Genomic DNA, 27,936 nt, shown 5'->3' with positions numbered 1-27,936 from the left:
ATGGTAGTTGCTCATGAAACAAAGAAGAAAACCATGTCCAATCAGAAAGCAAAAAGACACAAGCCTGACGAACATGGTAACGATAGTCTTGTTAACCCATATCAAAATTCGATGATTTCTTTTGATATACCCGGTGACATTGTGGAGACTATCATCACTTTCTTTCCAGTCAAACAAGCAGCGAGATCAAGTCTTCTTGCATCGAGATTCAGAAATACTTTGAAGTACATCAAAAGCTTGATCTTTGATAAGGAATTCGCTCGAGGGTACCACCGTGGAGCACTTGTCTCCATCATCGACCAAATCTTTCGTCACCATGAAGGATCAAAAATCAAATCATTTCGTCTTTTCATATATCCAACTGAATCCATCATTCCAACCATTGAATCATGGATCAAACAAGCGATAGCAAAAGATGTTGAAGAGATTGAACTGGATTTTTCCAGTGTAAGCACCATTCCAGTCCTCTCTTCAGATTGGGTTGATTCTGGAATAACTGTAACAAGTTTGACAATCAACAATTGTGAATTCAATCCGCACTTATCAGAGCTTAAAAACTGGCATCTCTTGAAGAATGTTGTTCTGAAATGTGTGGATGTGAATATACAATTCATTGGGGCTTTATTCGACTGTTGTATTCTTCTGGAGAACCTGGAAATAATTCACTGCTATTCTCTTAATATTGTGTATATTAATGCGACGAAGCAGAAATGGCTTAGAGTACTGAAATTTGGGGATTGTGAAAACTTGGTGGATCTTGAAATTAATGCCCCATCTCTGAAATCATTTTACTACATTGGAAACCCTATTTACCTCAAACTTAATAACGTCGCCAAGTTGGAAGATTTTCTGCTCACTATGAATTCAGCAAAACATCTTACGCAACCTTTTAAACTGATCGGGCTTGTTTATGATCTATCTTATCTTAAGGTTCTCTCTACCACCAGTATATTTCTTGAGGTATGGCTATGTGCACATATATATTTAAAATCTTTATCTTAAAAATTTTCTTACTTGAATGCATTTTTTTATTATAATGTTTTATGATATATTATCGTACTTTTTTATTTTTTTTATGAACAATATTTTGCTATAGTTATCTTATCATGTAGTGTTGCTTTCTTGTTCTGAATTTTGTTTGGGAGAGAGGAACAGAAGTCATGGGAGCACAATTTACATATATATACACACACACGCACGCATACATAAATACATATGACTTTTTACGAATGATATGTATGATTAACTTCATGACATTCATGCTGGTTTGATCTTCTTTGTTTATATCTTAGTTTCTTACTTAATTGTATTTTTTTTATTAATATAACACTTTGCTCTATATTTATATACACCCACATATATGCATATTAAAGTTTTGTTCTTGATGAATGGTGTTTTGCTATAGTTATCTTTATACTGCTAGTTACATGTTTCTGAGGTATTTGAAAAAGAAAGAGAGAGAAAGATAAGTAGTGGAACAAGATATATACACATATGTACATATGTGAGAGTGTATATTTGATATTTTTCAGCTATGATATAAGAAAACGAAATACGAGAATATAAAACTTCATGACCTTCATACTGATTTGACCTTCTTCGTTTATATTTTAGTTGCCTACTTAACTACATTTTTTATTATACTCTTTTACTATTATATATATTGTAGTTTTTGTTTTTGATGAACCTTGTTTTGCTATAGTTATCTTTATATTCTTAGTTTCATGTTTCTGATGTGTGTTTGGGAGAGGGGTGAAGAAGGGTAAGGTATGGGCAATAAATATATATATACATATATTTATGGATATACACACAAATAAATATATTGTATATATTTATATATTAGATCTTTTAAGGTATAATATGTGAAAATGAAACAAGAGTGTAAAAAGAGTAAACGAGAAGATAGTTGAAGAGGTTTTAAGATACTGAAAAACTCTAGCATATTTTTTTCTCTAACAAAAATATAATATTCGGTCAGGTTAAGATTTTAAAAATGAATCTATTTATGATGTTCATAAGATAATAGCTTTTGCTTTTGATATATAATAGTTTATTATAGTCATCTTCAATATTGTTATTTTCGAAAGTTGTGATTTGTTTGATAAAGAAGAAGAGAGAGATAAGTAATATAATCCAATATATTATATGTATTATATATAGGAGTGTATATATAAGAAGGGTGAAAGAGAAGAATGGTGGAGATTTATATGCAACAAAGTTTTAATATGATAATAGTTTTTTTTTTTTGTATATATAGTTCCTACTAATAATTTAATTGGAGTTATTAATAAGTTTAAGAAAAAAATTTAAGGTGACATTTCGTTAAGGTGCTCATGAAGAAACTTGAAACCTAAAATATCACTCTTCCCATAAAATATTAATACTCTTGTGTTTTCTATTAGCTTCCATTTCATTTTCCTCTCTCTAATACATAACTTTAGTTTTCTTGACTAGGCACCCATATATATATATATATATATAATTTGGTCTTTATATATATTTAGAGTTTTTTAAAATTATTTCATTTTCTGTTAATTGGGTTTGAAGAGATAATAAGATATTGTTTTGAAAAGATAAGATTTTGCTTTGCTTCATGAAATTAATTCATCGGATATGCATATACATAATTAATTGAATATAACTTTTTTTCTTGTCTGATTTTATATGTATTACAATTTAATGGTTTGGGTTCTATATATATATACACATTTATGTTCGCAGGGTCTAAGCAGGAGAATTATATCTGGAGAATTGAGTGCACCACAATTTATTTTTTCTAGGTTGAAGGAATATCAGCTGTTCATGCATGGCTTTAGCTTTATTAATCTTTTCGATATTGCTACCTTTCTGACATCTTGCCCTAACCTGGAAAGATTCTTCATTGATGTAAGTACTTTCACTACATATACCCTACAACTCGACTTAATTATATGTATATATATAATAACGTCTGGTTCTGAATGTATATATATTTGTGATATATTTTTAGATATATTTGGTGGTTTTTTTTTTTTATAAACTACTAATTATATGAATAAAATAAAATTATCATTGCAGCTGAATAGCTTCAACTTCGTCCGCACAACTTATTGGGAGCTTCATCAAAAGAATGAACTTGATAGACTTGTTCCGAATCTATATACGATCAAGTTTATCAAGATATTAGGTTATAAATTTGATGAACATGAAATAGAATTAGTGTTGTTTTTTCTGAGGAAGACAATCAACTTGGAGAATTTAGTTCTTGTAACTCCTAAGAAAGATGCTCTGAAAATTGATGTCAATCGTGCATACTATTACCGCAGGCTTTTTTATTTCTCGAGAGTATCGAAACAAGCTCGAATACTTCTTTACGAGTCTTCCAACGATGTTGAAACTCCTCGTCCGATGCATACAAAAACTTGGTTTCACTCACTTTGGGCTTCCAAGTAACTGAAAACTTCGATCGATCTTCATGAAACCGAAGCCTAGCCTAGCTACCTCCTTATATTTCAATATACATATCATGGATCTTGTGTTTAATACTCTTTAATTTGTCTTTTGAGTGATTAAGACAATTTTCTTTTGTATGTTGTTTTTTTTTTTTTTTTTGGATTTAATGGATTTTATGTGTTAAAGTTATGACTTGAATAAAAACCTTTATTGTTATCTTCATGGATTAAATTTTATATATTTTTTGTAATGATTTGAATTTATGCCAATTAGAGAAACTTATAACTCTATGCATATTAGAAAAATTATATCCGGTAGAAGTAAAAATGAATTAGAAGATTTCATAAATGTAATTCGTATATTTTATTTATTTTTATAAAAATTAAAATAAACCAATTAGATTTATAAAGTTTGTAAAAATAACATAAAGTGATTATTATGCTAGAAAGTGATTGAGTGATTGTGATCTTAATAAAAAGTTGTGATTTCTAAGTATATTGATAGAGAATATCAATCACTATTTAGATATTATTTTATATTATGTAATCATTGATATATATATACTATTTAATTAATGAATAAATTAATTATTTTGATATAATTGATTTAGTTATTTCACTAAATTTTAAAAACATATTAGTTTATTTAATTAATTAGAAATTTTAGTACAACAGATACCATTGGTGTTGCAGAGGAGATTAAAATTATCTGTTTAAATTTCTTTAAAACCCTAAAAAAAATTATTAACTTTTATTTGTACCCTCAATTTTGATATAATATAACTTTTAACTTTTTATTACTCGCGTTATTACTGTTATTTAAAATCCATCCAATTTTAATATTCAATTCGGCCGAATAAAAAGCCTAGGCCCAACTAAAAAGGCCCAGCCTAAGCCCAGTTACTTTTTAAGATAAACGACGCCGTTTTCAGAGTCTGCCTTGTTCTTCCTCCTCCGTGTAGAGAGAGAATGGTTAGGTTTTGAAAAATGAAAGAAAAAACAGAGTGCAGGTGAAAGCAAGAAGTGCGGAGAAAACAAAAAAACGGATAATTTGAAGAGTGAAAAAGAAAAAGACAAGAAGGGTCCGCGCTGAGTAAAAAGAGTAGGAAGAGAAGAATTTGAAGGTTGAGAAATCGAAAAGGGAAACGGAGGAGGAAACAGAAGAGAAGAGTGATAGATGATTGCTAGATAATAAGGATGAGGACTTTGTAAGAAGAATTCTGGTAAAATTGTTCTCTTTCCTCCTCAATTCCATTTTGATTTTGCTTTCACAGTCTTCTATTGTGGAGTATGAATGAAATGGGATTGTAAACCTATTTGGTCTCTTGTTATCTTCTTCTTTGTGTGCCTCGATTCCTTTGTTTCTTATGACCAGTGAGTTGCGTTTGAATAGATTAACCTGCATTCATTCTACACGTCTATGATTTGGTACACCTTTTGATCTAATATATCTGGTTAGGATGCTTTGAGGAAATTATTGAATCACCATTCCCGGGTGTTGCTACCATAAAAAGGAGTTTTCATGCAGGAGTAGATTTAATTCTAAGCCACTTGTATTTTGACGTTAACCGGTTTTTGTTTAGATATTTGTAAGCCATAATTAATTAGTCTATACTACAAGGTCTGTGCCTAATACCTTCCTTCCTCGCAACATTTTGAGATAGAATTTCGGTTAGAGATCAGTATATATTTTGGCGTCTGATGCTGCAATTTCGGTTAGAGATCAGTATATATTTTGGCGTCTGATGCTGCCTATAACACAATTAGTAACAACTCCTTATATTTTGAAAAGAATATTGTGAGAGAGTTTTGTTTTGCATAATTATTGTGAGTTCTAGTAAATCAAAGCTTGCAAAATTTATATATCATTCCCTCTCCCATTTTGTTATTTGCCTGATCATGTTTGCTGTTTGAGCAACTTAGGGAGTTGCCTCTAGAAAGTCAACATTATCATATTTCTACATGGGACACCTGATTGGATATAGGACAGAAGAAGCAGCTCTATTTATTTTTCAGATTTGGGAATATGAATATGGCTGCTCCTTTTGCTTTTGTGTAGCTATTTCTTTGCTCATGACATATCTCACGGTTGGTGTGATGCAGGATGCTTTGATATTTAGCTCATGAATTCAACACTAGTACCTATCAACACTTGTGGAAATCGTTAACCATCTTAGCAACAACCTTAGTTATCAATATATAGTAGTTATTTGTCATGGCTTCATGTACAAATGAACCATCACCTAAAGATGGAAATCCTGATTATCAAAATGTTACCCCTCCTACCATTGAAATTCCATCCAAACCTGATAATTATGTTGACGAGGAGGCAGAAGATGAAGAAGATGAGGAAGAAGATGTGGATTTCAACCCCTTTTTAAAGGAAACACCTTCACCTGAAGCTTCTTCGAGTTTGAGCTCTGATGTTGAAGGTTTGGATGGAGTTGTTGACAGTAAGGGAGGTAATTATTATGCTGTAGGTGATTCGTTGAAGCTAACTGGTAAGTTGCAAAATTGTGATGATGGAGATCTTGAGCATGGTGAGGAGGAAGTATTGATGCAAAGCAATCTTTCATCTGAAGGAGCAAGTGAGAAAGGTCGGCAGGAAGTGTTTCTGAGAAATCGAAAGAGGAACAGATCTGATCTTATATTGCAGACAGAAATTGAAAGTTCAAGAGAAAAGGAGGATGAGACGAGCTGTGGAGTTCATGCAAATGTTGGAGCAGTAGGAGAATTGAGTAATACAACAAAATCTGAAAGGGACATAACAAATTTAGGTGATGAGGATGCTATTTGCATGCGCACTAGGGCTCGTTATTCACTGGCAAGTTTTACACTTGACGAGCTTGAGGCATTTCTTCAAGAAACAGATGACGATGATGACCTTCAAAATGCTGATGATGAAGAAGAATACAGAAAATTTCTTTCAGCTGTTTTACAGGGTGGCAACAACAATGAACAATTAGCTCAAGACAATTATAATGGTGATGATGATGAGGATAATGATGCGGATTTTGAAATAGAACTTGAAGAAGCACTTGAGAGTGATTATGACGGAGGTATAACAGATAAGACCAGAACTAGTAAATATGAGCGAACGGGACGTAGGCCAGAGACTAGGCAGAATAGACAGCAAAAATCCAGTGCACATTGTAAAAGAAAACTTTTAGCACATGCAAAAAGGCCATTGCGTCCCCTCTTACCAATCTTGCCTAACAGACCAATTGCACCCATTCCTACTAGCAATGCTAAGGCTTTGGTTCCCAATATTGCTCCAACGAGAGAAGATGGTTTAAGAAATGGATTCACCCCTAATCAAATTGGCCAGTTGTATTGTTTGATACATGAGCACGTGCAACTTCTTATTCAGATATTTTCTCTTTGTGTTCTTGATCCTTCTCGACAGTACATTGCAACCCAAGTTCAGGGATTGATATTCGAGATGCTTTGCAAACGCAAAGAATTAGTAGCATGCAGAAGTGAAGCACATCCTGATTTTTGCTTTTCTCATCCGTATATTTGCTCATCAGTGCTGAGTGAAGTACCCCAAGTTTCCCCAGTTCAATGTGTGTCTGGATCATCTTCAAAATTTGATTCACAGGGTGTTGTCTCTCCAAACACCCAGATACCAACGCCTCAAAACATTTTCACTTCTGAGGGAAGATATGATCAACATTTTAATGGGACTGCTTTTCAAGCAGTTGGGTGCTGGATACCTGTTATAAATGGTCCTGTATTTTCTGTTATGGATGTAGCTGCATTGAATTTAGTTGGAAAATATATGGATGATGTTTGTACTGGTATGCCAACAAGAAGGCCTTAGAAAGTGCTTTTTCAATTATTTAGTTCTTCTGGATATATTTTATTTTTTATATTAACGGGTCTATTTTGACAGCTGTTCAGGAATATCATCGGCGTCATGTGGAATCCAGTTGTGATAATTACTATGAAAGAGAGCCTTTATTTCCTCTTCCTTGTTTATTGCCATTGGCTGAGGCAAATAGTTTTAGAGGAAGCAGTCCTCCAACTGCCAATCCAGGGGCATCTTCTTCCAGCCAACAACCTAGGAAGACACTGGCTGCTACACTTGTTGAAAGTTCCAAGAAGCAGTCTGTTGCTTTAGTCCCAAAGGAAATTGCCAAGTTAGCACAGAGATTTTTTCCACTGTTTAATCCATCACTATTTCCACATAAGCCACCGCCTGCTGCTGTTGCAAATCGAGTGCTTTTTACTGATTCTGAAGATGAGTGAGTTGCATTGTTTGTTTTCCTTTTATTTGTCAGATATCTTGGCCTTCATTAATTTGTAGTGTTTCTCAAATGAAACATAGAATTTAAATGCTTTAGGATTCTGGTTTGAAATATAGAAATTAGGGTGTATGCTTTGACCCAGAACTAATTCTACAGTTTATTTCTTACCCTCATGTTTTGACTTCATCCTTATGAATTTTCTCATATAATGAACAATGATCATGTTAATTCATCTAGTTGAAAGAAAACTAGAATTTTTCTTTTATATCATATCTATGCTTATGTTATACAATTTTCTATATCATGAACATGTTCTCCAACTTTGTATCTGTGGCTATGTTTTCTTATGATTTGCTAGACAGGTCTGTGAAGTTTAGCTAATCCTATTGGTCTTTATTGCAGGTTATTAGCTCTAGGACTGATGGAGTATAATTCAGATTGGAAGGCTATTCAACAGCGATATCTTCCTTGCAAATCAAAGCATCAGGTAATTTATTGTTCCAAATAGCAAGAACATTTCTTGGTGATTGTTGTTGGAGCGAAGCTACAAGTTTAGTTATATTGTTGGTATGTCTTTAATAGTTATATTGGTGATTGTTGTTAATTGATTTATGTTCCCCTGTTATTAATATCATAATATGAATCAATCACGACACTGCTTATATTTCTGGGTACTTACCTAATACCCCCATAAATAGATCCTAGTTATAAAAGATACCTTATGTTTTATACAATTGGTGACATATGAGCCTGTTTGGAAATCTTTTATGAGGTACTTTTATATCCTCACTCTTAACTGGAAGTATTGGGCTTGCTGTGCAATTTTCAATATTTTTCTTTGGTATGTCTAGGTTTTTTGCAAAAAGTACACCAAAGATTGTCTCTGCTATCTGTTTCTGGGGTCGAGTTCTCACAGTGACTCACCTCATTTGTTTGCTTGCGAGGTTTGGAATCTCGTGAGATCAGGGCTGAACTATTGATGCAGTCAGGTTCTAGTATAACTCCTCTTCTACACTCTTCTGCTGTTACGATGGAAATTACTTCATTGTGGGATGAAATTTTCTCTTTTCCCAAAATTTGCGCTCGTACATGATCATAGGATTTAGTCATGCTAGAAATTAATAAGCACGATCTTTTTCTACAAACTTCTTGACATGGGTTGCATCTCTACTGCAGTCCTTGGCAAGACTGTGATACTGATTCAATTCTTGCCACCAGTTTTTTTAACAGGTTAGAATAATCATTTACTAATCTATTCTCTAGTTTGATTGACAATGTCTCAACTGTCAGATCATAAATTTACGCGATGTCCTTGACTTTAAAGTAGATGATACTGATCATATCTGTCAAGAGACCATTTCTGTCTACTACAGACGGAAGGGGCAAAAAGGTAATTTCACCCACAGAGGGCAAAATAATCAAACCACCTGAACGGATTAGGGTTAGGGTTGACTGTTGTTACCTGCAGATCCCATGCCCGCCGCTGCAACCGAAACAGCTGAATGATTTCTGCCTCCATCACTGTCATGCCTTTAAACACTCTTAAACTATAAATAGGCTAATTTGTATGAATGAAAAGTATCGGAAAAAAAACAAAGAAATTTACCTCAAAATCTCTCTTTTCCAGTATTCTTTCTCTTTTCTTTCTCTCTTTCTTTTCTCAGATCCGAAGCCATGAGTAAGGCTTCTGACAACAGCCCACACTGCCTTTGCTGCAGGCAGGAACAACATGGTCTTGCTTATTTTTAGAGTCATAGACCTCTATAACTCTGTCATGATTATAGAATCTTTTTTCTCCCAAGCATCAAATATGGAGTCTTCGGTTTTTGGTCCAATACCCAAAAGATGAATGAGTTTGTCTTCACTCTTGAGGGTGGTCTGGATTAATTGGGACCAACTAAAATAATCTTTTCGTGTAAAGTGATAGGCTGTCTGACTTGGTTGAAATTCACCAACTGGATTTCCTATATGGAAATGTATTCCAGTATTTTGGGATGTTATCTCCAACATCCTTTAAAGAGTTGTATGGTAGTTAAAAGTAGAATAAAAAAGAAATTCCATGAGGGATCTTACCACAAATACTGGTGGTTGTGGCTGGACTTGGGCTCAGGGCTCAAAGAGCGGCTACTGCACAACTAGTCAGTTCGCAATTGGTCTGTGTGCGACTGGCCCATGCAGCTGGTTGCATGGCAGATCTGTGCACTACTGGCAGTGAAGGCTGGCTAGTGTTGTGTGGTTCTATGCAACTGATGTGGTTCTGTGCAATTGATGGAGCACAAAGGAGGCCATGCACAGAGGTCCGGCAACATGGACCATGTTTGTGCTGCTAACCACGTTGGGAGTAGCTTGGGCTTCGCATCTAGTCAGATGCGCGATAAGGGGCAGAAGCGCTACTATGTGCAATTGCAGGAAGCGAAAGCTAAGGGCGGCCCGGTGGTTGGAGCAGAGAGTGGCACGGAGGGGGCCTTTTGACACATGAGGTTGCATCAGGATAACAGGCCCGAATATAGCCGCATCGCGTCTCAGCTGTGCGGTCATGACAGAGAAGGTCACATCTGGTCGTGGTTGCATCTGGTGGTGCTGTCATGGCAAAGAAGCTCTGTCTGGTGGTGCAGTTGCAGCCGCATCTATGGCAGAAACGTCCACAACTGCATACAAAGAGGGTGGTGCGCGACTAGATGCTTGGCTGAAGGGTTTTAGCATCGATTATGAAGGCCAGTTTGGCTGCTCCTGGTAGCTGTTGGCGATGGCTGGCGGCTAGTCTACAATGCCCAACTATGAAGGCTGGCTTTACCTTTTTAGGATTTTTTTCTTTTCTATTTCAACGATGAAGTTCGAATAAAGTCTGTAATTGAGGATAGGCTTTTTTTTAATCTAGTATTCGGATATCATGTTAAAAATGATTTAATGTGTATTTTATTGAATATTACAATTCTATATATATGGATTTATAAGACAAAAAAAGAAATAAACAATTAATTACATGGTATAATTTATTTTAATACCTTTTAACCTATACCATTGTTTTCAGAGAATGTTGTTTGATCGTCCAAGGGACTTTTTTAGTTAGTTCTTGGGCATAGACTAGTTCTGATAGCAAGTCTATCAGCATCAAATTGGAGTGAACGTTTATATTTGTTTGCTTACATGAATTTAGACCATCCCCTAAGCTACATGGAAATTTGAGGGGTTATGATTGGGTAAATTAAAGTGGCAGGAATTGTATGATCTTCTCACCAATTATAGCAGTAAATTTTCTCACCCACTGGCTTGTGGAATATATTGTATTTCAAATTGGAATCCTCAACAGTGTGATTGTCTTGAAGTAGTTGACATTAAGTCGTACATTTTAGGCCAATCAATGATATATACCCAACCAGTTCCTGGGTATTCTGCAAACACATCCATTGCTTGCAAGTTTCTCTGTACCTGGTTTTCTTGAGTTCTGTGACATTGATTTTAGGCTTTTGACTTAGTTACGCACATCAATGAGACAAACATGGATGACCTCAATCAGAACTTCCAAAGAACTGTTATTGCCGAAACCTATATAAAATTTTTTCTATTAATACTTGTGTTCTTTTCTGATTGCATAGAGATAGTTGATTTCCAGTAAGAAGACAGTGGATCCATTGAGAGATGAAAGAGAATAACACTCATTTGATAGTTTCTATTCCTTACTTAAAAAACTTGAATAACGAGGATAAGAGGGAACGTAAATTAATTAATGTTGACTTTTTTTTATTTTTTCAAAACGTTGGCTGAAAAAGTAAGTGTTAGGTTATTTATGCAATTGTTTAAAAAAGAGAGTATCTTTGTAGTTAAGGAATATTTAAGTGGTAATTTACCCTTTATATTTTCCGATCTCCTGTTGAAGCCAATGGTTCTTTCGAGGGTTTTCTTTAGCTACTCTGCAGAAGGATTGGGGTGCTTTTTGTACTGAAAGATCTTCATTTTTCTGCTCTATCTTGCTTTAGTAGAATGATATGTTATCCTCCTCTGTACTCTTTTTCTCCTCCTAATAATACTCTTTATATAAAACTCCTTTACCATTATGTATGCTACTGAATTTATTTAATTGATCACTGGATTCCACCACTTATGAAGTCAAGTAAAGTGTTCTTATTGTACTGAGTCAAGTATCATATTTGCACAGTTTTGCCATTTATAATGGATGCTGATATTTAAAAAGAAAAAAAAAGCATCTGCATGTGTACTGAGATATTTATGTGTGCTACTAGATATGCAGACACGCTCTTCCTCATCTGTATCTGTGTGCATGTTAACATGGCTGGCCTTTTGCTACATTTTCCATTAAGCTTATAATCGGATATGTTGTTTGCTTTTTAAAGCTTTAGAGCCTATGAACTGTATCTCCGCCTTGTTGGACAGTTGTACATTTTCTGTAGGTAAATAGTTGTCTGATGAAATGGCTATTGGTCTTTTGTTGTGATTAAAAGATTGTAACCTATAAAATATGCACCCTTTCTTTTCTCTTCTATTTTAAATTTTCTAAGGTTCCAAAATTATTATTAATGTGAACCATTTTTGTTTCAGATTTTTGTTAGGCAGAAAAATCGATGCTCATCTAAAGCGTCAGAAAATCCCATAAAGGTTTGTTCTCAGCTTGAGTTTATCTATGCTTATTGTTGCTCTGGACCTGTGTAATTTTTATTTTTCAGAGAATCGTATCAATAAGTTGAGGTTCTGCTTCTCCCCTTCTTATTTTCTTTTCAAACAAGATGATGCAAGAAGGTGGTCATTTTTTTAATCACATATTTGTAACAACTGGAGGTATAGGGACTCGAAAATGATTGCAGTTTTATTTGAGAGTTGCCACTGATCTATTAAGGGCAGAATCAGACATCAAAAACATGCATATATGCTAATTCAATATTGCCTGCTTAGTTACCTAAATAAACATGCAATGGTTATGAATTGATAGATTTGTGGTATAGAGATATTCTAGAATATACGCTACACCATGCAGAATAGGAAGACAATAGAACAGAAAAATTACAATATTAAGAAATATGCCAAAAGGATTATGTAAATTTTTGCATTTTGAGGAACATCTTACTATATATTAAATGGTCTAGTAGATTTAAGAATTATGTCAGAAATCTACTTGGTCTCTCTTGCAACTTGGTCTCCTATTATGAATTCATATTAAGTTCTGTTAGGTACTTTTCTTTCGATTTTGGATTTTTTTTTGGGGGGATAGGAAAAGAATTTATTAGTAAGAGGAGACAAAGGGACAATGACAGAGGATAAGAAATCCTCCTAAAAGATAAAGCAAAAAAGAAGGTAAAAGTACATAAAAATCAATGGAACACTGCATCCTGTTAAGTAGCGAAAGAGATATACCTGAAAACACCTTGATCCTTGGCCCACAAAGAAACAAGGAAGATCAATCTGACCTAAAGGAAAGAAGGAAGTGAGAAAGTTTAGCATCACTCTCCAACGACAACCACCACAAACCAATAAAGAGAGTTCCTCTCGAAAGCACCCTACCTTTCTTTTTAAACCTACCGCTCTTGACATAAAAAAAACCCTGAAGGGAAGGGGACAACCCATGAAAGCAAAGAGTACCTAAAACCCTGGAATATGCCTCCAAATCATCTCAGGATGCAAAAGAAGAAAAAACAATGGCTGTGGGACTCGACCTCCTTAAGCACACAACACACACATCCAGTAAATGGTACAATTAGCTTTGCAAACTTGCAACAGATTATTGCTATTGAGGCTGCTTAGGATTGCAGTCTAGACAAAAGCCTTAACTTTTGGGGGAATGGTGGCCTTCCTAAACACGCTAGTGAAAACCTCTTTGTGGAAACTGGAGATGGATGAGATGGGTAAAGATGGAGTTACAACTTTATACACTTGAAGAGTCCAAGTCCAAGTTTTGCTTTTAGGTTGTGGAGGGAGATAAAAAAATCTCAAGGTCATTAAGCAGAGAAATCATATATTTGGATTCCCAGTAATTGATCCCTGAAGAAAAGTTCCAGGAGGTATGTGATGCAGAACCATCTAAAGCCTGAATAAGAAGATGGATTTTATGAATTTATGGAAGATGTCTTGTTATTCTTCTAGAGGAAATAGTACTTTTTTGGGAAATTTGAGTTTCTTTGTTTAATTATTTAATAACTTTTGGAAACTTTGGATTTGTTTGTTGTTCTTTGTTTTCCTTATAAATTAAGAATATGATCTATATAATCAACAACTTATGTTAAGCTTGGACCACACTATATGAAAATAGTTATTATGTCACCCCCAAAGTCACCATCTCCCTTGACGGAGCAAGTATATACATAAAAATGTAATATCAAATTACAACAACAAGAACCACACAACATAATATAGGGCTGAGAAAGACCAGAAGGCAAAAGGCTGTCTAGATGACAGTTTCCTCATCTAGGTGTTTCTTGTGTATTTTAGGACAATTTTTTACTTGGTGTTCTCCGAAGATTGTGAAGAATGTAGCAGCTGAGTGAAAATGGAAGGATTTTAGAATGTCAATCGTGCTTTCTCGTATGGAGGCTTAGTTGCTGGTTAAGATGTTGAAGAACTTTTGGTGGGAGAAGGGAGAGGCTTCTTGGGTAAGAAGCATGGTAGGAAAGAGCCGTGCTTTGTGGGTGGCATTGGGTGTTGACAGAGGAGGGGGATATTTAGCAGTAACGGGAAGAACACATGAGGTAAGGAGGAGGATCTATATACCGAATGACATGGAAGCAGCGGGTTGGTGGAAGTTTTTGGAGGCTATTGGAGTATTAATGGGAAGAAAGCTTGTTCCATCATAGAAGGTTAGGGCACAAGAGGCGAGAGAGAAAATAACCCAAAGTAAAGCAAAGTAAGGGAGGGAAAGAGGCTGGGGTATGTAATCTAGCATGCTTGTGGTGTGAGTTAGTGCTCAGAATGTCGCTGGAGGTAGTCAAGAAGGGAGAGGGGAGCAAAACATTCGCAGAGAAACTTGTAGGAAGCCGAGTAGAGAAGGGATTTGGTTTAGTTGCGGGTTGAGTCAATTTTAAATCAAAATTTACCCAGTCTAGACCTATTCACCAAACAGGCTTAAACAAGGCTGTTATACAGAATAAAGCCGGCCCAAGAAGGAAGTTACCCAAGCCCATTGTTTAATAGAGAAGCAACATCCAGGGCAAGAGGAAGCTGATTTTTCGGGTTCGGCAGGTGGAAGGAGAAGAGGAAATCAGAGAAAAGGAGAGGGCCCTCATGGCCATGTAGGAGGTTGGTTGAATTTCTGACAGTCTCTGTCAGCAATCTCGAGGTGGAAAGAGGAGTGGCTATCATGGAGAAGGACAGAGTGAAGTCGCACGAAGAGGACCATGAGGCTGGGCTTCTAGCCATATCTTCTAGTAAGGCATGTGCAGGGGAAAGGGGAAGTAGGTGACCTGTTTTTGGCCCCTTAACTCTGGAAGATGTTGTAAACATTATAGATAAATGGATTAGCTCTATTTTGCTTAGTCATGACATGAGAGACTTAGAAGAGATTGGGATGATTATTGACTACTTGATAGATATGTAATTATTTTGTATACAGGCAATACCTCTTTAGTACCTTGTTTATAATAATATACTTATTTTATTTATAAAAAAAAATTGGGGGAAAGCAGCAAGGTGGGCTGAATAGGGAGTATGGAGTGGTTTCTATTACTGTGCTGCCGGGAAGTTCTGGGATAAAAGGAGGGAAGATTGTCTGTCAATCTATGAGGTTGTCCAGAAATGATAAAACCTCTATCTATAGTAAAATATGGAGAAGAAAGAAAAGAGGAAGAAAGGAAAAGGAGGGGTCAATGAGAAGGAGAGTTGGCTACAATGGGGGTGGAGAAAGATGAAGAGGAGAGAGGTGAAGTTTCAAAATGGGCCTTCAATAATATCTGAAGAATTAGTAAACTTTGGCAATGAGTTTTGCGGGGTTGAAGGACCAAGTTCTAAACTTATTTAGGCCTCTAGAAGGTAAAAGAAGGGAGAAGGCAAGTAATACAGCTCTAGCGACACTAATGGGGAAGAGACCAGTGCTGGACAGGGGGAGCTAAGGAGACTACATTCCTCGATATATTATGAAAAAATCAACGAGGAACGGAATGGGGATAAGGGTGGAGCAATCATCAAAATTACGATGATTAGTAGAATAATTTCATGAACTAGGGGATTAAATGAAGGTGAGAAGCGAGTAGCAATTAGAGGGTGCTTGTCAAGGTGGAAACAATATGTAGTTTGTCTTCACAAGACAAATATAGAGGCTTAATTAATCTGGTACAAAGTACAGAAATTTAGAGAGGTGGGTTGGAGGGGATTATCAGCTAATAGGGTGGCAGGTGGCACTGTTGTCATGTGGAATGATAAAGAAAGAAAACGAATTCAGAGGCAAATGACAATTTCACGTGTATTCGAAGTTAGATCAGATGGGTGTTACGAGAATTTATGTAAAAAGGGAGGAAAGGGTGCTGGGACTTCTGTGAAGGGATCTTGAAGAATGGCAGAAGTAGATGGGATATCTCATGGGTGATAGGAGGTGACTTCAATATGATTCTCAATTCTCATGAAAGATCGAGAGAAAATTTCTTGAGAGCTTGTATGAAGGAGTTTAAAACAATTATGGATAGATGTGATCTAATGGATTTGCCGGTAATTGGTGGCAAATAGACTTGGTTAAACTCTCAGGAGTGTCCAGGTTTCTCTAGAATTCGCCAATTCTTAGTATCAAACTCTTTGCAGCACACTTAACCAAACATGGTCCGTAAGCTACTACATCGAGTCACGTCAAGTCACTTTTCTAAATTGTTGGAGCAAAATAGTATTGCTTGGTGGTTGTGCCCCTTTAGATTTGGAAATAAATGGTTCAAGTGGTCAGACTTCCAAGACAAAGTAAAGGAGTGGTGGGATGAGACAGTTGTAGAGACATTCAAGTTATAGAGTTGCAAAAGGTTGAGCTATTTGAAGTCAAAGATTAAACAATGGAGTAAAGCTTAGCTTGAGGGGACTTTAACCAGAAGGGATTTCTTGCTTGGAGACTTGGAAAGGCTAGATCAAGTAGAAGGATGGACAGGTTAACACAAGAAGAGAAAGAAAGAAGGCTACCTTTCGACTAGAGGTGGCAAACTTTTTCTTGATGGAAGAGATTGAATGGAGGTAGAAATCAAAGGATTGTGGATGAAAGAAGGTTACAGGAAGGCCAGATTCAGGTGATAGAACACCAGATTCTTTCACAACATAGCCAGTCATCGACAAAGATGTAATTATATAGCACTCGATAAAAGGAAGAGAAGAACGAATCAAAAAATCCTATTAATCAATATTGTAATGCACGCATTATTTTATTGTATTAGATCCAAAGGTCTTTTTCTTTACTTAACTATAAAGATGAGTTTTTATACTTTATATAAAATTTGGATATATAATCTGGAAAGACAAAAAAATTTAGAAAGGCAAAAGATAAAAAAAATTCCTAATTACTTTAATTTTAAATTTCAAAAATCTTATTAAAATAAAGACTTAATTTTTTTGAGTGATCTCATCATGCAATACCCTTTTTTCTTCTCATTCGAGATATTATATGAATGAACCTATTAGAAGAATATACAAAAAGAACTTAGTTGTATGAATTGAAAACTCAACGTTACTATTATAGGAATTGAAAATCCTCGTGAGCACCCTAATATTCTTGCAGAATTTATGGTCGAACAGTTAAAGAATAGAGTTTCGTTTCACAAAGCAATGAAAAAAGCTATTGAATTAACCAAGTAGGTGAATACATAAATCTCACTTCCTGATGAATTTTTCTTGACTCGTGATTTTTTAACTCAACTTTATCCAAGTTTTGCAACAAAAAGACCATCCTAAGATGATCATCTCATGGCTGTTAATAATGAATCAAATCAGATGGTTCTATTTCTCAATCTTTCTAACTTGTTCCTACGAATCCATGATTGTTCTATCTATCAATAACTACATGTATTGCACGATGGATCTAAAGAAGTAGACCATTATTTCAGCAACAATGGAAATAAGGAATGAACAAATCATGGATGAATTCAAGCAACTCTTTCCTAAATCCAAGTGGTCTTTTTGTAGGCATTTGCCTTGGCTTGGACTCACTCTCCGTGGATGAACCTTGCAGAGGAAGCCTTGGGTTTTTGGAGCCTTGGATTCTCACCAATGTTTTAGTTTCCTAAGCCGACGTTCTCGTTTCCACTTTGTTCACCCCTGCTCGCGCGATTACTTCTTCCTAAGGCGTAATGTTCCCCTACTGATGCCTTGTTATTGTGTTCATACCATCATATTGGATGATCCCAACCATTTACTTTCTGTTCCCATAATGCGTACAACTTTAGTTGTTGGTTGTACCGGTTTTATGACTTTATATGAATTAGTAATTTTTTATCTCTCTGCCCCATTCTTGATCCAATGTGGAGAAAAAGTATGTTCGTTATACCTTTCATGACTCATTTAGGAATAAGTAACTCATGGGACAGTTGGAGTAATAAGTATCTTCATTATTGAGAATTTCAATTTATAAAAGTCAAGTTCTAAATAGAATAGATTTTTGACTGTTTAGAAATAAGTACTAGAAACCTTGTTTGGAAAGAGGTACTAGAAATAGGTCAATTGAATTAAATTATTAAATTAATATACAACTTAAATAATTAATTTATGGATCAAGTTGGTTATTGGGCGATCAAAATTGTAATAGGTGTATCAAAAGTTATTCCTACTATATTCACCCTTGATAGAGTTATTATACGAAAGTAGTTGTATGAACTCTTGTTCTCTTATTTTAGTTAAGTTAGTTTTAAGTCTAACGAGAATAATATTCTACGGTACGTAATTTATTTGTTTCCAACCTGACCCATTTTGATTGACTAATCATTCATATTGGAATGTGTGAAGAGTTAAATGGTTTGACAATTCCTGGAGATTAGTTGTATGGGAAATTCAAAGCTGAGGGAGAAAGCCAGGAATATTTTAACAAATTATAAATTGAGGAGGCTCACTTTGGATGGTCTAGATTTTGATAAGTAAGAAGAGCATGAGAGAACATGGTTGGAGCCTCCTTCTGAGGAAGAAATTCTAAGAGCTCTCAAGAGTTGCAACAAGGAAAAAGTTCCACGACTGGATGGATTTAACATGAGGTTTGTCAAACAAAATTCAGACTCACTAAGTTTGTCACCTCCAACCCACCTAGTTTGTGTCACCTATTTACTCCCCTTACTCGTATTAATAGGAGATGGTTCAAGAGTTCTTTTCTGGGAGGATCACTGGAAGGGAGACAGTCCATTTAGCTAATTCCTCTTTTGTACAACATATCATCAAACCATGACATCACAACTTACCGTTTTCTTCATCACAATGATGACAATGTAACCTGAAATTTCTATTGCCTTATAAACCCAAATCCCCAAGAGACAAACAAGCTGCTAATCCTATTAAGTTTGCTAGAACCCTTTAAATATTCCCAGTAGCGCAGTAGCAGAATGTGAACTTTAGACCCCTTGGTAGCATACACTTGTACATATTCCTTTGATTACATAACCTAAAACCTCATTTACTAACATAGTTCTTTTGCCAAGGTGTTTTGGAAAGCTAAGGTTCCTTCAAAGTCAATGGACCACAATCCTAAAGTGGTTAAACACCAATGAGGTGCTGCAAGTACACAGGCCTAATCAAGCTCTTTAACCGAACATAAATATTGTATGTCATAGCAAAAGGGAGACGCATTGTTGGAAAGTTTGAACAGAATTGATGGACATTTGGTCTGACTTGGATTATGCCTCCTTCTCTGGTGTTCTTTTCCGAATTCTAATCTTCATCACAAGGGGTGGAAAAGTAGCTAAGGTTTTTCGGCAAGGTATTTTGTTTGCGAGTTTATGGACAATATGGATAAAAAGGAATTAAACAATTTTTAGAAAAGCCTCGATTCAATTTTTGTGGGAGAAAGATGTCATTCTTGGCCTTCTTTTGGTCAAAGACTCATGGGAAATTTTCTGACATCTTTAACCGCGTTTATAGAAATTAGGTAATATTTTAATTTTGGGGGTTCCATCGTAACCAAATTTTCTTTGAGTTCTTTTTGTGAAGGCTCCAGAAGGATATATTATTCTCCATCATTGTACATACCTCTTCTCATTCCTAGCAATATTTATTATTCTATTACAAAAAACACAATATATGAGATGCATGGGTAAAAAATGATCCACCTTTCTCAGCAAAAGTAGAGAAGGACTTGGTTTCAATTCTGAGTCTCCTTATTCCTTCCATGGTGTAACAAAGAAACTACCAAAAATAAAAGCAAACACTAAAGAAACAAGGAAACTGACTAATCTGAAAGAAATCTGACCAACAATTAGAAATGATTAAACATTGTTCAATATCATTTGCCAAAGATGAGGCTCCATTCCCATTAAATCCCTTTGTGTTCTCTAGCTATCCTCTTTCGAATACCACCAACTAATAAACGATGCTTTGCACACTGCTCATCATTCTTAAAAGACTATATTGGAGTGGAAGAGGTAATCTTACTGTGGATGGCTGAAGGTCTCTTGGACCATGAAAAACATGAAAAGCAAGTAGAAGATGTGAGAAGAGGTTATTTTGGAATTTTGATTTTCTCTTTTTGTTTTTAGATTAGGAAAAGTTCATTATATATATATTTTTTTTAAATAAAAGTGTGAAAGGACGAGTTCATATATGAAGAAACTCTAATTAGCTTAGATGGAATTGATATTGTCAATGGTCTCCCGATGGAGTTTTCGCAATGGGTTTCTCAGAATATTCAAAAGTTCAGCAAATTAATGGGGATTTCTATGAAATGTATGGAAGCTCAAACCTTTCTATCTTTTTCTAAAATAGAAAATAGAAGAAGGAAAAAAAAAGAATAAGGGGCATCATGCTGTCCAAGGGGAAGAAAAAAGGTGTTGAGGATATATCGAGAGAACTGAAAAGACTTGAATCTACTGTCAACTATGAAGGGAAGAGAAGAGGTACAAAAAATTCTGATTTTAATGATAGGTAAAATTATATTTTGTAATGTTAGGGGTGTCAATAACCGAGGTAAGAGACTCATTATTAAAGGTTGTTTGGCAAAATGGAAGTCGGATATTGTTTGTCTACAAGAGTCTAAATTGGATCAATGTTCGGAATAGATTATTCGCAGCATGTGGAGAGAGAAAGAGGTAGGATGGCATTGTATTCCAGCGAGTGGTACTGTTGGTGGTATTATCCTCATGTGGAATGAAGAGAGTGTTAAATATCTTGAGGTGTGCAAAGGGGAGACTACATTATCCTGCCTTTTCGAGAACTATAAGTTGAATTGTGAATGGACTTTTACAGGTGTATAGTGTCGGGGTAATAATGAAGAGAGAGAGATTCTTGGGAGGGAACTTGAAGATAACAAGAGGAAATGCGGAGATTTCTGGATTGTTGGGGAGGAGATTTCAATACGACATTGAATTGTGATGACAAAAACAGCAACAATGCAAGGTGGCAGATGCTAATCAGTATAGAGCGTTGATGGATAGGCTGGAACTAGTTGATCTTCCTCTCTTAGGAGGACGATGGACTTGGACAAATATGAGGCAGCAACCTGTGTGCTCTAGAATTGACAGATTCTTGGTTTCTCCTGCGTTGGTATCTCAAATTCCTGGTGTAATTTAGAAAACTCTTCAAAGGCCAACGTCGAATTATTTCCCTATTTGCCTTCAGACAGATGGAATTCATTGGGGGGCCAATCCCTTTCCAACTTGATAATAGATGGTTGTCAGATGTGAGATTTGCTATGTTGGTGGAAGAGGCTTGGAAAAATACTATAATACATGGCAAAGTTAGTTTCAGAGTTGCTGGAAAATTGAAAGAGGTTAAAAATTTAATAAAGGTGTGGGCTAAAGATGAAAAAGTGAGGATTGGGGATTTCTTCACTAGCATCATGCAAGAAATCAATGATTTAGATTAGCTGGAGGGGACTGGTTTACCGGATGAGACCATGATGGGCAGGAGAAATACTCTGAAAATGGATTTAGCTAATTTTTGTAAGGCTGGTGAGATATCTTAGAAGCAAAAGTCTAGAGAAAGGTAAGTTAAGGATGGCGATCAGAATATGAAGTATTTTCACATTAAGGTCAGTAATAGGAGAAGAAATAACTACATTCCTGAAATCTTGGTTGATGACAGCAAAATTATGGCCAATCAAGAGATCAGAAAAGCAGCCAAAGACTCTTTTGCCAACTTGTACCATGAAGAACATATGATAAGGCCCACTTTGGATGATATTAATTTTAGACGACTTTCTGAGGACAATAAATTAATGCTGGAAAAGGAATTCACTAAGGATAAGATTAAAGAGAGTTTGGATCTGTGTAATGGGGATAAAGCTCTGGGTGCAGATGGTTTTAATAGGAATTTCTGCAGAAATTCTGATGTTATCAAGGATGATTTAATGGAAATGTTTAGGAAGCTGCATAAATTTGGAAAATTTGTGAAAGCTTTCAATTCTACCTTTCTACTCTTATTCCTAAAAAGAAGGAGGTTAAAGAATTTGGTGACTTCAGGACGATTAGTTTGGTGGGCTGTGTTTATAAACTTATTGCTTAAGTTTTGGCTAGAAGACTTTCTGGAGTTCTTAGGGATATTATTAGTGACAGTCAAAACGCTTTTGTGGATGGTAGGCAAATTCTTGATGCTGTTATGGTAGCTAATGAGATAGTCGACGATATTGTCACTAATAGAAAGGAAGGGAGCATTTATAAACGTGATATAGAAAAGGCATATGACCATGTTAGTTGGAGGTTTGGTTTTGGGACAAAATGGAGACTTCGGATGCATACTTGCTTGACTACCACTTCTTTTGTTGTTCTCATTAATGGTAGTCCTTTGGAATTCTTGACGGCCTGTAGGCGTTCAAGGTAAGGTGACCCACTCTCTCCTTTGTTATTTATTTTGGTTATGGAAACATTGGATGGGTTGATGACCAAGGCCATAGATCTGCAACTTTTTTTGGGTGTTAGTGTGGGTCGTGGAAGTAGTACACTGGATGTTTCTCATCTTTTGTTTGTTAATGATACCTTAATCTTTTGTCACCCTGATGTGAGAAACCTTTTCCATTTGAGGTGTATCCTTTTATGCTTTCAAGGGGTATTGGGTTTGAAGATCAATCTCCAAAAATCTGAATTGGTTAAGTTGGGTGGCGTTGGAGATGGGAGTCTCTATGCAGCGGTACTGGAGTGTAGGGAAGTTACTTTACCGATCAAATATCTTGGTTTGCCTTTGGGGGCTAGGTATAAGAGTAGCTCCTCATGGGATTTTGTTTTGGAAATGTGTGAGAATAGGTTGGCTGGTTGGAAGAGAAAGTTACTGTCAAAAGGGGAGAAACTTACATTGATAAAAAGCACCATGGCTAACCTTCCAATCTATTATTTGTCAACTATAACGATTCATGTGAATGTTGTGAGAAAGCTGAAAATTTTACAATGCAATTTTCTCTGGGGTGATGATGAGGAGACACATAGATTTCATTTGGTAAAATGGCATGAAATAAAAAAACCATTAAAGTATGGGGGGTTGGGTGTCAGATCTATTGTCTAGTTAAATGTGGCCTTGCAGGGGAAATGGTTGTGGCGTTTTTTACATGAGGAGGACAGATTGTGGAAGTAGATTGTCTAAATTCATTGGGGTGATCTTGTGTGGGATGACAGTGGGGTAACAAGGCTCAGAAGAACCCATGGCAAGAGTTTATGGAGGAAAATTCTGATGCAATGACCATTGTTTAAGGAAAATTTGCAGTGGAAGGCTGGTAGGGGCAACAAAATCAGATTTTGGAAGGATGCCTAGATTGATAATGTGTCTTTGTTGAACAGGTTTTCTAGAATTTATTCTATTGCGCAGGCACAAAATATACTGCTTCAGGATGCATATATTTCAAGCTCCAGTAGTGTTGTTTGACTGATCAATGTTACTAGAAATTTGTAGGACTTGGAACTCAGAGAATTTGAAAATCTGTTATGTTTATTGTCTGCCCAACAGTTGATTGATGGTGAGGACAAGGTGCGTGGAAGGCGGATAAAAGTGGGGTTTTTTCTGTCAAATCTTACTACAAGCACTTAATTAACAGAAAATAATGCCAGGAGCTTAATTCTCCCTACTAGACAGATTTGGAAGGCTAATGTCCCTCCTAGAGTTTTTTTTTTTTTGCGTTGGAAGCGAGTAGAAAATGCATATTGACAATTGATAACTTAATTGCACAGGGGCTGTTTATTCCCAACAGATGTTATTTATGTATGGCTGATGCAGAAAGTTGCAGGCATGTTTTGTTGTGGTGTCCGATGGCGTTTGGTTTGTGGAGTACCATTTATAGGTTGATTGTATAGGTTGAAAGATATGTGAATGCATTATTTTGAATTTTTATTATTAGGGCATGACATGATTAGTGATGTAGATTTTGGTCATGTCATAAACTCACTAACTATATTGTAAAATTTTATGTATAGGGGCGGTACCTCCGGTTTTATGGTACCATGATAATATGGTTCATACTTTTTATTTCAAAAGAAAAAGAAACTCTAATTAGCTTTAGGCACAGTTCTCCTGATTATTAATTTGATAAATTTGAAGCTGATGCTGTTTGTTTTATATCTTTTTTCTCGTATTTGTTTCATTCTCTCCTTGTTCTACATCTTTAGGTTTTATCTTCTATGGATTAGATTTTCTGGTTGAAAAGCCACATCATCTTTGGGCGCATTTTGACTTTGATGTCACTACTCTTTCTTATGAATTGATAACCTTAATGCCTCTTGCAGGCAGTTCGGAGGATGAAAACTTCTCCACTGACTGCAGAGGAGATTGGTCGTATTCAGGAGGTAATTTTATTAATAATCATTGTAATTTTATATTTGGCTTTTTGCTTTCCTTTCGACTAAAAGCTGTCCTATTCTTACAAGGACTTAAACATGCCCAGGGACTTGGGGTTTTTAAACTTGATTGGATGTCTGTATGGAAATTCATTGTGCCATATAGAGACCCATCCCTATTACCCAGGCAGTGGCGCATAGCCCTTGGAACTCAGAAGTCATATAAACAAGACGCAGCCAAGAAGGAGAAGCGACGGGTCTATGAATCAAGAAAGAGGAAGTCAAAAGCTACATTGGCGAATTGGCAACTTGCATCAGACAAAGAGGTGTATTTTCATCTTTACAATTAGATAACTGTATTGCTATCAAAATGCTTTAGGTCATATATGCACACACTGACTTGCTCGGATGTCAGATCTCAATGGTAAATGGGATGATACCATGAGTTGTCTGGCTTTTGCCTTGGCTTTATTCAGGCTCTTCACGTTTTAAGGTTTTACAGCATCATTGAATATAACAGAACATTTGCTCCAGATTATTGATTCTTAAACTATGAGATAAAACAAGTCATTCCTGGAAATGTAAACCATGTTCGTTTATTAATCATTTAAACCACTTGCCTGGTTTGGATAATTACTCAGATAGTCTCTTTTAAGAGCATGGCTGTAGTAATCCCCAGTGTGTATTCTCATCTGTCTAGTGATAGACATTTCATATTGAATAATTCTGTCTGTTCTATTGAGTAATAGTATGGATGCATGAATGCATGTAACTTTTCTTGGTAGAGAAATGCGTGTGCATGCAAGTTGAGCACACTTCAGTAACTACACTATTTTTGTGCTGGTTTTACTAGCCTCCTAATTTAGAGGATGGTGATGAGTAATTGGGGGTTCCTTCTCATGGAGAATCTTTTAACTTAACACATTATCTCTGTTAATTGCAGGATTACCAGGCTGAAATTCCTGGGGCAGAAAATTATAGTGGAGACGATAATGCAGAAATTGCAGGGGATGCATATGTCCATGAAGCATTCTTGGCAGATTGGAGGCCTGGCATGTCCTATCTCATTTCTTCTGCAAATACTTGCACTAACAACAGAGAACAAGACCTTTCTAATGATACACCACCTGGAGTTGATACTGATCTCAGAGAACAACCAGAAACTCATGTGTCTGGAGAAGCTCAACCGTCCGTTGGTAATATGCACAGGATCCCGTGTGGGTTAAACTATTCTGTGCAACCTTCATCTCATATAAGTCATGATAGGCAGACTGCGACAATCAACATGCTATCAAATCATCTGGGTTCTGGGATAACATCAGGTACCTCAAAACCTCAAATCTTTTTGCGGCCATATCGAGCTCGTAGATCAACCAATCAACATCTAGTGAGATTAGCGCCTGACTTACCCCCAGTAAATCTTCCACCAACCGTTCGTGTGATTTCACAATCAGTTTTCAAGAGCAATCAGTTAGATGCATCTACAAAGCCTTCTGTTGCCCAAGGCAGCATTGGTGATGGTGGAGGGGAAAATACAGCTCTACTTCCTCATGTTGTAAAATCAGGAGCTGCATCTTCAGTTAAAGCCAAAACTGATACAGATAATCCTGTAAGAGAACATATGACAAATTCATGCCAAGACCTAGAAGAATCTGGACATGTGAAGGAGAAACATGTTCAGGACAAAAGAGGCACTGATCCTGAGTTTCAGATGCATCCCTTACTTTTCCAGTCCACAGGTGATAGACATCTGCGATATCACTCTTTGGACCGTAACCTAGATGGATCTAGTTCTTTCAGTTTCTTTTCTGAAAATCGGCCCCAACTTAATTTAAGTCTTTTTCATAATTCAAACCAAACCACTCAAGTTGTTGATTGCTTAAATAAGGCTATGAAGATAAGGGAATCCAATGCAGCATCAGTTGGTGTGGACTTTCATCCACTTCTGCAAAGAAATGATAATAAAAACAGCAACTTGTTGAGTACATGTACATCTCCACACCCATATGTTCAATTGGAAGGCAGATCCAGTCAACTTCACAGTCCTGATGCTGTCAAGAAGTTTCCAGTCAGTTGTCCATTTACCATTGGCTCTAAGCATTCCAGTCCTAATGTGAGAGCTAATGACCTGGATTTGGAGATCCATCTAAGTTCTGCATCCATTAAGGAGAAAGACACACTGGAGATTCAAAAAACTTGCCATCTATCTCACCCGCACACTGACAGTAGCCCTGCAGCCTGCAGTAAGCTCCTACCAGGGATCACTGGATCGGTTGCACCTAGCAATGATGTTGGGAGATGCAACATGGAGGATGTAAGTGACCAGTCTCATTTAGAGATTGTAATGGAACAAGAAGAGTTAAGTGATTCTGATGAAGAAATTGAAGAACATGTGGAGTTTGAATGTGAGGAGATGGCTGATTCTGAAGGGGAGAGTGGTTCAGGCTGTGAGCAAATAGATGATGCCCAAAATAAGGTGCCTGTGCTCTTCCTTCTTTTTTCTTTTCCCTAGTATTCAGTTCCGGCTAAAAAGAAAAAGATCATCTTTGAACAGGACATTTCCATAAGTTTTGACTCTCTACTTTGACCTCTGTGTAGGAGGTTCCTGATGCTACAGCTGAAAAAGCTGGAAGTGGTGCAGATTCTGATGGTGGGCAACAAGAACCAGGAATCCTCAGTCAGCCTCAAGGCAATACTCCTGCCCTAGGAAATGGTGGCCGTCTAAGGTTAGGGTTGACGGAGCTAGGAAAAGATCCCACAAACCACTCATGGCTGAGTTTGGACCCATGTGCTGCAGCTCATGTGTTATGCAAAAAGACAGAGCATGAAAATAATGTGACCGTCAAAGATTCTGCTATGAAAAACTTGGTCTCTTGTCGTGCTAGCAGATCTTGCAAGAAGACACCGCTAAGCACAAAGAAAGTTGCAGCATCAAAGCAAGTCACGGAGATGGCACTAAGCCTGGGCCCTCTTGCAAGTTTGAGGAAGCGAAAAAAGCGTGCTTCCCGAGCTAATGCAAGCTTGAATTCTGGAATGTATCCAGAGAGCAAAGATAAGTATGTTTGATGTGAGTCTCTATCGTAATACATACCAATTTAGTTATCCCTTACCTGACAGGGAACTGGTGCTAGATCTCAAGTAGTTCAAGGAGGGGAAGGTCTTTTCTCCAGTTTTCCCAGCCTTCCTCTTTCCCCTTTTTGTTGTAAGTATGTTTTCTGAGATTGCCCTTGATCAAATCTCATTTGTTGTTGTACCTGCTTCCAGTTTCATGTATTGTACAGAGATTTTGCTTTGTAAATTTGTATTAGTTATTTTACTTTATATCTTTTTGTGCATATGAAGAATTATAAATGTAGTATTTACATTTGTTTTATATTAGAGTAAGAAGACCATTCAAAA

General features: G+C 36.3%; 2 protein-coding genes across 2 annotated transcripts; both read left to right on the top strand.

Moving 5' to 3' along the window:
- On the top strand, window positions 1-5,561 carry LOC110817869 (putative FBD-associated F-box protein At1g61330). Its single transcript, XM_088207772.1, has 4 exons — window positions 1-960; window positions 2,725-2,889; window positions 3,061-3,372; window positions 5,358-5,561. Exons 1-4 carry the CDS (start codon window positions 1-3, stop codon window positions 5,559-5,561), a joined length of 1,641 nt encoding a protein of 546 aa, XP_088063898.1.
- On the top strand, window positions 4,397-27,872 carry DUO3 (Homeodomain-like superfamily protein). Its single transcript, XM_088208556.1, has 9 exons — window positions 4,397-4,657; window positions 5,538-7,234; window positions 7,330-7,681; window positions 8,087-8,171; window positions 12,242-12,298; window positions 24,487-24,546; window positions 24,645-24,863; window positions 25,481-27,013; window positions 27,136-27,872. Exons 2-9 carry the CDS (start codon window positions 5,650-5,652, stop codon window positions 27,601-27,603), a joined length of 4,359 nt encoding a protein of 1,452 aa, XP_088064682.1. The 5' UTR covers window positions 4,397-4,657; window positions 5,538-5,649; the 3' UTR covers window positions 27,604-27,872.
- Window positions 27,873-27,936: the final 64 nt, after the last annotated feature.

Source organism: Carica papaya, chromosome 7 (genome assembly GCF_054855325.1).
Source record: "Carica papaya isolate Zhongbai chromosome 7, ASM5485532v1, whole genome shotgun sequence".
Taxonomy (NCBI): Eukaryota; Viridiplantae; Streptophyta; class Magnoliopsida; order Brassicales; family Caricaceae; genus Carica; species Carica papaya.
This window is presented reverse-complemented; position numbering and strand designations above follow the sequence as displayed.